Source organism: Oenanthe melanoleuca, chromosome Z (genome assembly GCF_029582105.1).
Source record: "Oenanthe melanoleuca isolate GR-GAL-2019-014 chromosome Z, OMel1.0, whole genome shotgun sequence".
NCBI lineage: Eukaryota > Metazoa > Chordata > Aves > Passeriformes > Muscicapidae > Oenanthe > Oenanthe melanoleuca.
In genome coordinates this window covers 33,707,154-33,719,962 of record NC_079362.1, presented here as the reverse complement: position 1 = coordinate 33,719,962, position 12,809 = coordinate 33,707,154, and the positions used below count along the sequence as shown (strand labels likewise).

Here is a 12,809-nt window from a genome sequence, read left to right as displayed (position 1 = left end):
GAGTGTGGGACTTCAAAGAAGAAAAGTGCATTAAATAATTCTAAGACCCACTTGCACTTTTATGTCAGGATGAGGAATCCAGATACTCCCTTTGTATTCCCTCCTGTTCCTGCTCATGCTAACAGCTGTTCCACTCTACCATTTTGCTTTCCAGGGTAATGACTCTTGGGACTGAGCTATCTCACTGACCATCTGTGCCCCATACAGCAATTTGTAGTGGATAATCCCTCACACTAAATCCTCTCAGTGTGTGCTGCATGTTAGTTTTGGACTTTGTCCTGTTTTGAGCTTGCTGTAGGCTTTTGAGTGACTGCAGCAAGGTGCCATCCTTCTTGCAACCAGGGGAAAGGTACAGGGGTCTTTGGAGGACACTTAATTCAGTGCAGTTTGGTTTATGCAAGTCATCCCAAACCCTGTTTGCCACTGGGAATTACTTAAAATCTTGAGGGGGGAAATATGCAACCAAGTCACAGCATTGCTTACATAAAGCTTTCCATCAGAAATAGGGTTGGAACTTGTGCAGTTGTAAAAAAAATCTACATATTCTCTCAAAGAGACACAAGGTGACCCATGTGTTTTGCATGCTTTTTAAATGATCATTGCTTTCTAAATGCACAGAATTTACATTCTTATCCTAGTGGCTTTTCTCACTCTGTTTTCCAAACCAGTGAAAACTCAGCATCATCACACTACCAGACTCCAGCACTAGGACTTGCTAACAGAGAGATTTGTGACAGATCTACCTAGCATGGGCATGGTTGTCCTATGGCAGACTGATTTCATCTAGCACAGCCTCTGGTAGCCCAAACCCCCCAGAATTTAGGGAACTATGCAAGAGCAGTGCTGAGTAGTACCTTTTTGAGAATCTCTTCCAGTGTGCAGCAAGCTGTGGGTGTGCAATTTCCTGAGCAACACAGTGCCCCTGCATGCTTGCAGGGGGATTGTCTTTTTCCCCCTGAACAAATTAATTTAATTTCTGGGTAACCCTGAGCCACTGTCTGTCACATCACTGTCTGGCTGTTCAAGTATGGTAACTGCAAAGAGCATGCAGGCTATGCATGCTGTTGGGCTCTGTGACAAACCTCTCAGTGACCACAGCAGGGAGTCCCTCTCATTGTGTCTCTTTTTTGGGGTGAGTGATCTCAGCCAAGACAGTAAATTTTTCTGCAAGGGCCCTGCCACACCTCTGTTCCCCTCTACCTTCCCTGCATGTTTGCTAAGGCACAGAGACATTTCACCAGGATTTATTTCTAGGCAGCTCTCCCCAGCCTCTTCCCTCAGTTTCCCTCTCACTTTCACTCAACTTCCCCATTTCCACCAGCTTGTTGTTTTTACATAATGCTGCTGTAACTTTTGACGGGATGAAGACCAGGCTTCACTTCTCCTTTTTGGAGCAAGCAAACTGCCCAAAAGCCTGGAGAAATCCTGCCCTCAGTCTGGTGTGGATGTTTGCAGTCCAGTTACAAAAGCCGCGTGTTTGTGTTATGTTAATCCCCTGGCTTTGACTATGCTGGCCAGGCAGGACCTATCGCAGCATGGAGAATGACATCATTTGGAAAAAGGGCTGCTGCACAAGGCTGCCAGAGGCTGTGCAACATCCCTCCCCTTTTATAGAGGATGGCCGCTCCATCTCAGCAGGAGCAGGCTGCTTTATCAATTTGAATAGTTTTAGTGACCATAGAAATTGCAACATAATGCAGTGCAAGACAAGGAAATACATGTAACCCTCCTCTTTGGCAGGCTGCAGTAGTGATATGATATCATAAATTCTGTGATTTGTTCATTAAACTGTCACCTAGAGATTTGTGTCATCTTATTGTATACATTGTTTTTTACTTGCCCTAATCTGCCTTTTACAATTAGTGGCAAGAAATACCAGGAAAGCATAACTGATATGATGCTGCATGCAAGCTCACTCACCCACGTGCTACTTATGATCTGCACAAGGAGCTGCAGAGACATAAAATGCAGGATGGCTGGGCTACTTAGTGAATGCTTCCAGCTCACTAATGCAGAAATGCCATAAAGCATCCTGCATTCTAAGACCAGCACATGACTCTCAGCATCGCCATTCTGCCTAATTCTCCCCTTACGGACGCAGTTACAAAAACGGCAGCTAAGCACAGACGTATCCCTGGCATGCCGTCAGGCAGCCTTTGCTGGAGGAAATTTTTTTTTCCCCCTGCAAGCTGCCAAGGTGGACTCCTTAGCTCCTGCGATAGACTGAATGAGACTGCAGTTCCCCCATCAGTTTCATAATACTCAGAAAGCATCCATTTACATCATTGTGTGCAGTGCAGGGCAGCAGCTGCCAGGAAATTTGAAACTATTTTGATTCCAGTTGACTAGAACAGCAGCAATTGAATTAGCTGGTATCGCTATAGATAAACTGATGATCTGTGCATTTTATTTCTTTGACCAATGGGTAACTGCTGGAGCTACAGTAACCTCTGTGAGTAAGGAGACTGTTCAAGCAAATATATCTAATTTCTCGAGCTATATAATATATATATATATATATATATATATATACTGTATAGAGAGAGACACTCACACCATTCTTTTTTTAAAATGTACCTGTAAACAAAATGTCTGTCTATGCTTTTAACTTGTGTTTTGCTTCCTAGAATTTCCTTTTATTATGCTGTAGACAAGTTTGCTTGACATGGAATGGTTATTTACCTATGAAATATCATATCTATGCCTGATTTAAGTCATTAATTCTTTCAACGTCTAGTCATCAGAAAGGCTGCCAAATGCTCTTAGGTTATATTTACCCAGTCTCAGTTTTCTAGTCACTCACCCCCTTTCTATTTTAGCTTTTTCCCTATCCATTTCTTTCTTTTTTTCCTTTTTATTTTTTTATTCATTTGTTGAAAGAAGCCACCTTCAATGCAAAGTAGAAATTTGTGTTACCTGAAAGTGTGTGTCCTTTGTTTGTTTGGTGATGGGTATTTTTTTTCCCTGCGCATCTTCAGTGCAGTCCTTAAATTTTGTTGTTGTCTTTCTAGCCTTGTTTGTAATGCAGTCATATTGGGGGATGGGGTTGGACAGGATATGCCAGTAGCTGCAGCAAGACATGATGCTGTGGTGGTGGATGGGAATAAGGGAGGAGTTTCCCTTAAAGAGCTCAAGCTCCCCTAAGCTCTTGTACCTGAAATAGCTCTCTGAGGAAAGGGAAAGGCTTTGCAGTTTTGGGAGAGAGGGGTGGATTGGTCATGGTTTACCTCACAGGACAGAGACCTTGGCAGTCATGTGCATGGTGGTGCCTAACATAATGGGAACGGAACACTGCTTTGATGTCATATATGAATTTTTTTCAGTCAGACAGAGAATTAGGCAATACTGCTGCATGAAGACAAGAATCCCACTGACTTGTGCTTGTATACAGCAGCAGTGGCAGCAGCAGGAGCAGTCTGTCCAGAGGAGGGCTGCTGACATCTCACTTTAGGAAAGGCCTTGCCTCTCTACTGTGATAGTGCTACTCTCTTGCCCCGATGGAGCACAGTTTGCAGGCGTGGCAGAGAGGAGTGCGTGTAAGCTCTCTCCCTCCCCTTGGACATCTCTCTGTGCCCACATGTGTGGGTATGTGCTCTGTATGTGTACCTCTTCTGGAGTCTGATGGGCTTGCCAGAGTATGAAGTTCAGGAGGAGAAGTAAATCAGAAACTTGCTCAGGATTTCTTTCCACTATCAGTACTGGCTGTTGGTGGCAGATGGGGACACACAGCAGAGCATTTAGCATTCACCCTGAGAAATAAGGCCCCCTCTGTTTCCCTCATGTTGGTTCAGAAGCTAAGATAGCAATTAGCAGAGACGAGCCTGGCCCCTTGGCAGGATCTGTGTGCGGTGCCTTGTTAGGGCTTGGCCTCCGGAGCACATTGGCTGCCTCCCAGCCCCACAGGAGGCCAGGGCTGATGCTCTGGGCTTCCTTCCAACAAGGCGGGATGTGTGGGTTGGAGTGAGGCACGGGGGGTCCCAGCTCTTGGGGCACTATGAATCGCCTTTCTTCACACAGTGCAGCCAGAGAGTGTGGCTGGGCAGTGGCCTGGCCAAATGTTGTCTCACCGTGCTGAGGGCACGCACTGAGCATTGCTGTGGGTGGGTGTGTTCATCAAGAATGGTTTATGTTAGCATTTATAGTGACAGGCTCCCTATCAGTCCTCTCCTAAGAAATCCCACCTCTAAGACTATGCTGAGAGAGCAGCAAGCACTATAGCTTCTGCATTAGAGACCGGGGTTGCAGAAAGAGAAGGCAGCTTGGGGTTGCTTGCTTGGGGTTATTCACGTGCAGGTGTAGGGACGCTGTAACCACAGAGCATCACTGTCATATGTGAGTCTGTCCTGGTGGACGTGTCCCACAGTGTCAACGTAGTGCCTGTGCCTTGAAAAGTATAGGCTTGATTGAGATGCGCAGAAGCACTGTGTGGCTGAGTTGTGTGCAAAGGGAACTGTTTGTCTGCTTCTTCAGACACTTAGGAAAAGCACTGTGGGTGCACCCACACCTGTGTGTTGGAAGCCTTGTCATGAAGATGGGCTGGTGATGCAATTGTGGATGGGGCATCTTGTCCTTACAGCTGCCTGGGATCTTTCAGCAGAGAAAAGGTCCTTGCTTTGTCCAGTCACTGTCCTGAACAGCAACCAAGCCGTCTGGTTAAAGCTGAATTTTTATTATATGGTGATTAAGTCAATGGCATGGACATGTTTGGAGAACCCACTGGGGAAGATTCTGAGGCTTGGCAGGGTCCAAGACTGTCACTTTGATCCTACACCACACCCAGTGTGCGTATTTACCCTGTGGCTAGATAGACTGGGATATACTGGCAGGTGTGAACTTCTGCTTACCTTAAAAGCTACTGGCACATAGGTAGCCATATTAATGCGGTTCTGAATTTGTGTTAGATTATCCTCTCTTTCACCTTGAACTCAGCCTATCATTAACCTCAGCTACATGGCTTCTGCCTCAGAAACAGACCAGCCAGCCTACTTGGAGCTGAGGTGGGGATCAGTTTGCAATGTAGCACCTAGAGATGCACCCTGGGACTAAACCATTCAAATGCAAGTTGATGTCTGGTTTTAGAGCTGCCACTCCTGATGCTTTTCAGAGAAGGTGTTTGGGTCTGGCCAACCTGCCGTTTGGTTTGAAATACTTTCATACTCGGTGCTGAGGGATAAATGCAGCTGTTGATGGTTGGATTTTTTGTTGGTTTTTTTTGGGGTTTTTTTACCCCCAGAAGCTCAGTTGCTCCTTGGGCTATGGTATAAGGTGGCCAATTATTTGTCATTATGTGATCCCTGAGGTCCCTCTGGACAGATGGTTCTCTGTTACCTCACAACAATGGGAGCCACTGGGTGCTTGGCACTTGGAAAATGGGACCACCCACTTTTGCTCCTGCTTTGTTTACGTCAGTTGGAAAAGCAGCACAAGGAAGGGAGGGATAGCAAGGTTTTTCTGCAGCAGTGTATTTGCTGCAGTAGAAAATATGAATTACTTGGTAGGCATCCATCACTGCAACATGACCTTCAGCTACCTGAGTTGTTAAAGGAAGAGGGTAGTGCTGGCAGAAAGTTGAATTGCTCATTAATTGCTTTGTAATTTAGCTAATTAGTTTTGTCAAGGCTGTAGAACATAAGGGGTGTGGCTGATATCTTCCCACTGTTTCATCTTCACGATTGCAAATTACCTAAAAACATAAAACCATCACGTGTGGTGTCTTCTTAAAGTAAAACCATCATGCGTAGTGTCTTTTTAAAGTAAAACCATCATGTGTGGTGCATGCTGTGGGATGGATGTCACATATTTGAATCTCTGCTTTCTTAGGCCTATGCACCTGTGGCCTCAGACTGTTGGTGTGCTACTGGGACCTTTTCTGAAGTGTAGCAGACATTTCTGGCATTCCTTCCTCTGTAGTGCACACTCCCAAAGTACAGCTGCCCAAAAACTCCTAGGTGAAAGCACCAGCTCTTCATGACTGTGTGAGAGCGTGCAGAAATGAGTTAAACTGAACAGTATTTCACCTGCAGGGGAGAGCGTTGTTACTCCGTTAGGAATGGGCTGGGAAGGGAGATCAGGCTTTTTGCTTTGTGCATGCAGTAGATAAATCCAGGGTCTCTTTCCTTTTTCCTTGCAGGTAGTGGCCGTGGAAGCAGCAGTTTGCCTCCTCACACCACCATCAATGAATTTCCAGAGTACGGCAGTGTGGAGTCAAGCAGGCAGGCGGCGGGGGCTCCGCCGGCGTGCCAGGCCGCGCCCGTAACGCGCAGTCCCGAAGGACGGGACGGCCACCGCCGCGCCAGGCCTGTGCCTCAGCGCGCGGCCCCTGCCGGCAATCCGGGGCCTGATGCAGGCGCCGTGCCGCGCCACGCCCCAGAAGAGGGCTTGCAACCTGCAGGTAATCTGCCAGAGATTATGAAGATCTCTGGGCGACTAGAAGCAACAAAGGTGCAAGAAAGGGCAAATACTTCTCTCGATTCAGAGACGCAAATGGAAAAAAAGAGTGTTATTGGCAGCCAAAATGTGCAGGCAGCCAGAGATCCAGTTCCAGCAGGCCAAGAAAAACTCTCAGACACACTTCTTCCATCTGAACGAACAGCTGAGGAAAAAAAGCATTTGATCATGGAGAAGGATCTGGCTTCAATATGGGCTGAAGAAAAGCAGTCCAAATCCTCACAAGTTATAAGTAATAAAGCAGAGGAGGTCCACACATCTCAGGAACCAAGCTGTCACAAACCATCTGTGACAAACCTGGAAGCAGTCAGCAGAGTGGAGAGGGGGACAGGTTCTGAGGAGTTTTCAGAGTACAGTCAAGGCAAAATGCAAACAGGCCCTGAGAGAAGGCTTGCTAAAGAGGCAGCTGTGAGTAAACATGTAGAATTTCAAGGTGTGGAGATCTTATGGCTGCAAAAAGCTGAGGAGCAGAAAAGAAAGAAGCACTCACTGCTGGACTCTGTATCTGTGGAGAGGAAGGCATTCCCCAAAACATCCAGCCACCCTGTGTCAGCAATGGTCTCCCCAGCCTTGGTTTCTTTGCCAGACAGTGCGTGGAGTGAGGTCTGTGAAGACCCAAGGCTGGGACCTGCTGCCTCTGGAGCCACTCCTCTAGCACTGCTCAATGAAAACGGGAAGGATGAAGTTTCTGTGAAGGACAGGAAGAACTGTGGTGAGGAGGAGATGGCTGTGCTTGCAAGAGGCCAGGACAGGTGAGTTGGTGCTAAGAGAGGAGCAGGGGTCAGACATGTGGCTGGTGCCTATCTGTTTAGGAGCTGATGAGAAGCAGCAAATATTTGTCTGCTGCCTGTAGCGTGATGTTTACAGGAGTGGTTCATAGCTGGTGGTGGGCCTAGTGCCTGGAGTTGGTACTGAAGCTACACCATCTTACTGAAGTTTGCAGTCCATCTCAGGTTTTGAGACGTAAAGATCAGAAGTCTGTGTGATGAAGCATCTGAAGCAGGTGTAGTTGGGATCTGGACATGTCATGTAATTAAATACAGTTGGCATGCAGGCCTGGCCATATGCACCTAAACGGATTTTCTGGTTTCATCCAGAGTTTGTGCAAGAGCAGTGTGAGAACCTCTGAAAGGTTGGATAATAAAAACATTTTATCCAGGGCCGTGTAGATCATAGGAGGAGAAACGCTACAATATGTGCTTTCTGTATTATCTGTCTGTCTATCTATCTATCTATCTATCTATCTATCTATCTATCTATCTAATCTATCTATCTCTCTGTCTCTCTGTCTGTCTATATATCTGTCTGTCTATCCATCTATTTATCTGTGTTCATATCATTTTAGTAGTACATATTGCAAGAATGGCATTCTGCTTTGCATCCTCATTTGCTTGCTTTTTTTTCCTAATGCACATTTCTGACAAAACTGACAAAACTGGTGCACTGACAAAACTGGTGCACTCCGAGCAGACCGTGCCCACTTTGACCTGGAGAGGTGTTTGCTGCTGAAACAAGTTCTCTACAAGGGAGACTCTACCTCCTCTGCACCTCTGTAGACTAGTGCATGGAATTACTTGGGCTGGCTAACCCAACCGCTGGCATGCTGAGGAGCCCCACAGTATTTGGTGCAGCAGAGAAGAAAACTCTTAAGGGGAACAGTATACCTTTCCTTGCATCTGCAAGCAGGCTGAGTCTTCTCCTGTCAAATCTGGTTCCCCAGGGTCCATATTTTTAATTACATGTGCTTCCCTTTGCATTTTGGAGTGATTTCCTTCAGCTTTTTGCTGAAGACCCCAGCTCAAAGACTGCAGAGATAGCAAATTATCCTTCAGGGGTAGAGGCTCCATCTGGATACACATCTCCAACATGTGCAGCCTCTGGCATGGCACTGGTGCTAGGACATATCTTATGCATTGTGCTTTTCTCATAAGCAACTGATGTTATCTGTTAGACAATACTAGGCTGTCTCCCAGCCCTCTTCTTTTACCCAGAAAATTGTTTCTTTCTATATCCCTGGAGAAGGAGAGGGTGCCAGTCATAAAGAGACATGCAAGGAGAAACTAGCGTTTTACCTGCAGTTCCCTCTCTTGCATAAAGCTGCATTGACCTTTCTGCTCAGAAAGATGAGAAGGTGAGAAGGGTTGCCCAAAGTCTAAACCTGGCCCCCAAGATGAAATGAGCTGTTTCTGATTAATTTTCAGGATGGTGGAGGAGGGGGAAGCAGCCACAGGACGATATGAAGATTTCCTTGGGCAGAGGCACTCTGACGTCTCCACTGATCTGTACAGCTCACAGTTTGAAAACATCCTAGACAATGCATCTTTGTACTACAGTGCAGAATCGCTGGAGACATTGTACTCGGAGCCTGATAGCTACTTCAGCTTTGAGATGCCACTCACTCCCATGATCCAGCAGCGCATGAAGGAGGGTGGACAGTTCTTAGACAGGACATCAGCCTTGGGGCAGACAGATGTGCCCGACAGGGAAGTGAAGGGATGTGGTGAAGGCATCGCCAATGGCTTAAGGGATACAAGTGAAACACTCTTCAAAGGAGATGTCACAGAAGTCCCTCGTCTGGAAAGGTAAAAGTAGTGGGTGAGCTTTCTGCAGTGTACTGTCACAGAATGTAGTTTTGCATCTTAACACTTCAGATTTTCTACAGAGAATAATTTCCAGGGTGACTGCAGGAGAGAAATGAGCCATCCAAACCTGCCATTCATAAGAAGAATGCAAATTTACATTATGAAGATTTATTAGGCAATGCTGATGTGTTGATAAAAGTCTGTCTGAAATTTTCTGGGACCTGTCTTTGGAGGAGTTAGTTATTGGTTACAAATTAACCTTGCTCAGCTCTAGTTCCTACCTGAATTTATTGGCAGCCACTTTAGGAATGGCAGCACTTTGTGTACACAAATGAGTTGTCCAAAAGCAGTTTGTGATCTGGATGTTAAAGATGTGTCTCTGAGCACAGTGTTTCCCCTTTTGAGGCCAGTGGGAGTTTAGAACCTTACTTCTGCTGGGATGACATTTTGCTCCCACCACATTCACAGGTTAGCCGCTTCTTTTGTCTGTGTACTTACTGAAAGAGGAGCGAGCACTTCAAAATTGTTAATAATTTCTGTTTAGGTAACAGGGAAGGTGAGAAAACCTATTAAAAGGAAGAGTCATGCAAGAAGCAAAAACTAGGCTCAGTGGTTAGAAAATACAGTACAATTGTGGAGAACCACTTTATGTGCAAACTTTTCTTATAGTGTGCCAAAGAGTGGGGAAGGTGAAAGGCTTCCACAGACAAAGTAGAAGGTTGAGTTAAAAGCAGAGTGGTGAGGGTGCAAATCACCTGCAAAGTGGTGAAGGAGTTACAAAGTGAGTTACAAAAGATACCTCTGGTCTTCATCCTCCAGGGATAGGATGTTCTCTAAGACTCCTAGGACTATTCCCTTAGATGGGACTAGTCTAGTTTGAGTTTTCCTGGGAGTAAGGGTGGGAGATCTTTTGTCTGTTTTATTTCTTTTCTGCTAAAATCAAAGAAGTGCTTTGAGCAGAAGTAGTTTTGCTAACTTTATGGATTAAGATACAGTTTGCTCTTCAAACAACAGGCAGAAAGACTTTAGAGTTTAAAATATTTTTCCCTCAATCATACAGTAAAAAAGATGTGTATGCATGGTGCCTGCCAACAGGCAGTAACCTGTATGGACCCAGAAACTGAGGCCAGTCCTGAGACTTGCAGCTCCTTACTTACAACAAAACCAAAGACTCACATAAAACTGGACAGGGGTGAACAAGCAGCCAATTGAGATCCTGATTCTGTTACCCTGGAGTTACAGCATCTAGTGTCTAAAAGATACTGTCAAGTAAGGCCCACATTGGCTCATCAAGACAAAAATTACCACAAAGACAACCTGTGCTTAGATGAGTCACATCAGGTGCCTGCCTAATGTGGATTTCATTTGGGATTTAGTTTAGATTTACAGCCATACTGATAAACCAGCAGTAGATGTTTAAATACTTTTTTCCTCACTTAATTAAAAAAATAAGGAAAAAAAGAGTGTTCTGGTTTGTTAGGAACAAGCCTCAATGGCTCACCTAAGGTAGGTGCCAGTAGAGGATGTCACCACAGCAGGATGGCTAGCCACGAGTATGCCCAACAGAGTAATCCTCCCGACAATAATCTTACAGCCAACACCACCATTCTTCCTCTAGTGTTCCAGTAGAATGTTGTATTGCACCAGGCGTGTGTTGTGTGGTGACTGACAGGCGACTGACAGGTCGTGAGTATTACTTTGTTGGAGCCAGTGGGCAATCACAGTGTTAAGAGCGCGTGGGTGAGAAGCAGTGTGCGCCTGCTGGGAGCGGCGGGAGGTTTATCGCAGAGGGCTCAGGGCGGCGTGTCTTGGCGATGCTCAGGGGAACCAGAAATAGTCTCCTGAGCCCTGGCGGCTCAGGAACGCGCGGTTGTGTTGCCTGAAGCGATCCGAGATTTAGGTGTACCTGAGTCTGCCTGTGCGATGAGCGTATGGCACCTCTGTGCCTGCTGGTGAAGCTCTCGGTTCTCTACGGTGCCGTGAGCCTCCGATTGTGCTTAGGGTGCAGTTCCTCACGCGGAGCGGCTGCCTGGCGCCGCAGAGCAGCGGGGGCACCCTCCGCAGCGGTGCAGCCCTCCCGGAGGAGGAGGAGGGTGGGGGGAGGCAGGCCCCGCCGTGCCCCCGAGCGCTCTGTGCCTCTGCCCGCCGGGGCTCCCGCCCCCGCCGCCCCCGCCCGGGGAGAGCGGCGGGACAAGCCCCTCCCAGAGGGGTGGGGGCTGCTCTGGGGGCTCGCCATGTGGATGCTGGCAAGTTGGAAGGGGAGCGGGGGGATTTCGGGTGCGGGGGATTTGGGAATTGAGCAGGATAGTGTGGCAGTACAGGACAGCAAGGAGCATGAGACCCCCCCCCCTCCCTTCTCCGGAGACGGTGCTGCCAATCCGAGAGAGCAAAAATCGAAACTAAAATCTCAGCAGCGCCTTGTGCCGTGGTGTTTCGGTGATACAAAAAGTGATTGGGGAGGGAGCATGTTTCCAAGTACCAGCGCTGGTTAATGGGGGAGCAGTGTGAAACACGAGCAGTTCTTCCTGGCCCAGAGCAGAAGGGGACGGCCGACTTGAGAGCAAAGAGCTGGTGGTTTTACATGTATGCCAGTTGGGAAAGGAGGAGCCGGGGCTTCCGTGGCCATGCCCTCCTGATAGCAGGTAGCTGAGCACCATAGCCCCTTTTGCACCTGTCCGGAGGGATCCAGAGCTTACCTCACACAGGGAGTGAGGTTTTGATCCATAAGGACAAGGAAACCTGGCCTCGTAATGAATAAGCGGGAGGGTAACATCCTTCTCTGCTCTTAGGAAATTGCTGGCTTTGGGAGGGGTCAGCTCTGGTATGTGAGGGCCGGTCACATGCCTTCAGAACTGGAAAAAAAAAAAAAAAAAAAAAAAAGAGGAAAAAAGTTATTAGAGGCTTGCAGGCTGCAAGTTCCTATGTGCTCCTGGGTGCCTGAAGATTTCATCCCTGCTGTCCTCCCTGTCAGCTGCTGGCCGTGGTTAAACGCAGTAAGTCCTGGCGAGAGCTGTGTCAGGGACCTGCCTTCTTTGACAGCCACCTTCCGTGTTTCTTTAGGGTAGGGGGATGTCAGCTGCCCCTGGGTCTTCCTGCAGAGCAGGCAGGCTTTCTTTTGCAAGTAGCGCTTTCCCGGCATAGCTTAGGTGCCCTTTGGCCAGTAGAGGAGGGATGGCTGGGGGAGAAGGGTGTGCAGCCTGCCTTCCTTTGGGACTCTTCGTGTCTTTGGAGTGGAGTTTATTCTCTTTCAGTTCTCTTAGATAAGCTCAGTTGGTTAGAGCATGGTGCTGATAATTACAAAGGTGTGTGTTTGATCCCCGTGTGGGCCATTCACTTAACAGTTGGAATCGATGATCCTTTTGTGTACATTCCAACACAGAATATTCTATCATTCTGTGGTGATTATTCCCCTGAGGGAAAAAAAAACCCCAAAAACCAAAAAAACCCCACAACTCTGCAGCTGAAGTAGCCTTAAATTTCCACAGGAGGGGATGGGAGAACAGGGGGAGGAGGGGTGATGTGTGTGGTTTCAGAGCTGAGCATCAGCTTTGCTGGGTGTCAGGGCACAGTGGGATCCTCACGAAATAGGCTGAGCCGCAGGTTGCCGGTGTAAAGAAGCTTTGGAGCGACAATAAGGACGTTGGATTTGGGCCGTGTTTGATGCCCTTGTCTCTTTGTTATCGTTGCAGAGGCATGCAGTCCGCACTGTCACACCCACGCCCCAGGTGCTGTACTCCTCCCTTCCCATGCCAGTGGGCTGTGTTAAGGCGAGCAAGGCTC

General features: G+C 47.5%; 1 protein-coding gene across 4 annotated transcripts in view; it reads left to right on the top strand.

Moving 5' to 3' along the window:
* PSD3 (pleckstrin and Sec7 domain containing 3) overlaps positions 1–12,809 on the top strand; it is a 113,037-nt gene that overhangs the window by 19,231 nt on the left and 80,997 nt on the right. For 3 of the 4 annotated variants that reach the window (XM_056513360.1, XM_056513361.1, XM_056513362.1), the window contains exons 3-4: positions 6,131–7,199; positions 8,649–9,029. In XM_056513360.1, coding sequence (XP_056369335.1) covers positions 6,131–7,199; positions 8,649–9,029 — 1,450 coding nt within the window. Of the gene's footprint in view, positions 1–6,130; positions 7,200–8,648; positions 9,030–11,916; positions 12,023–12,809 lie in introns of those variants that run through there. The other variant, XM_056513363.1, reaches the window with a different exon arrangement.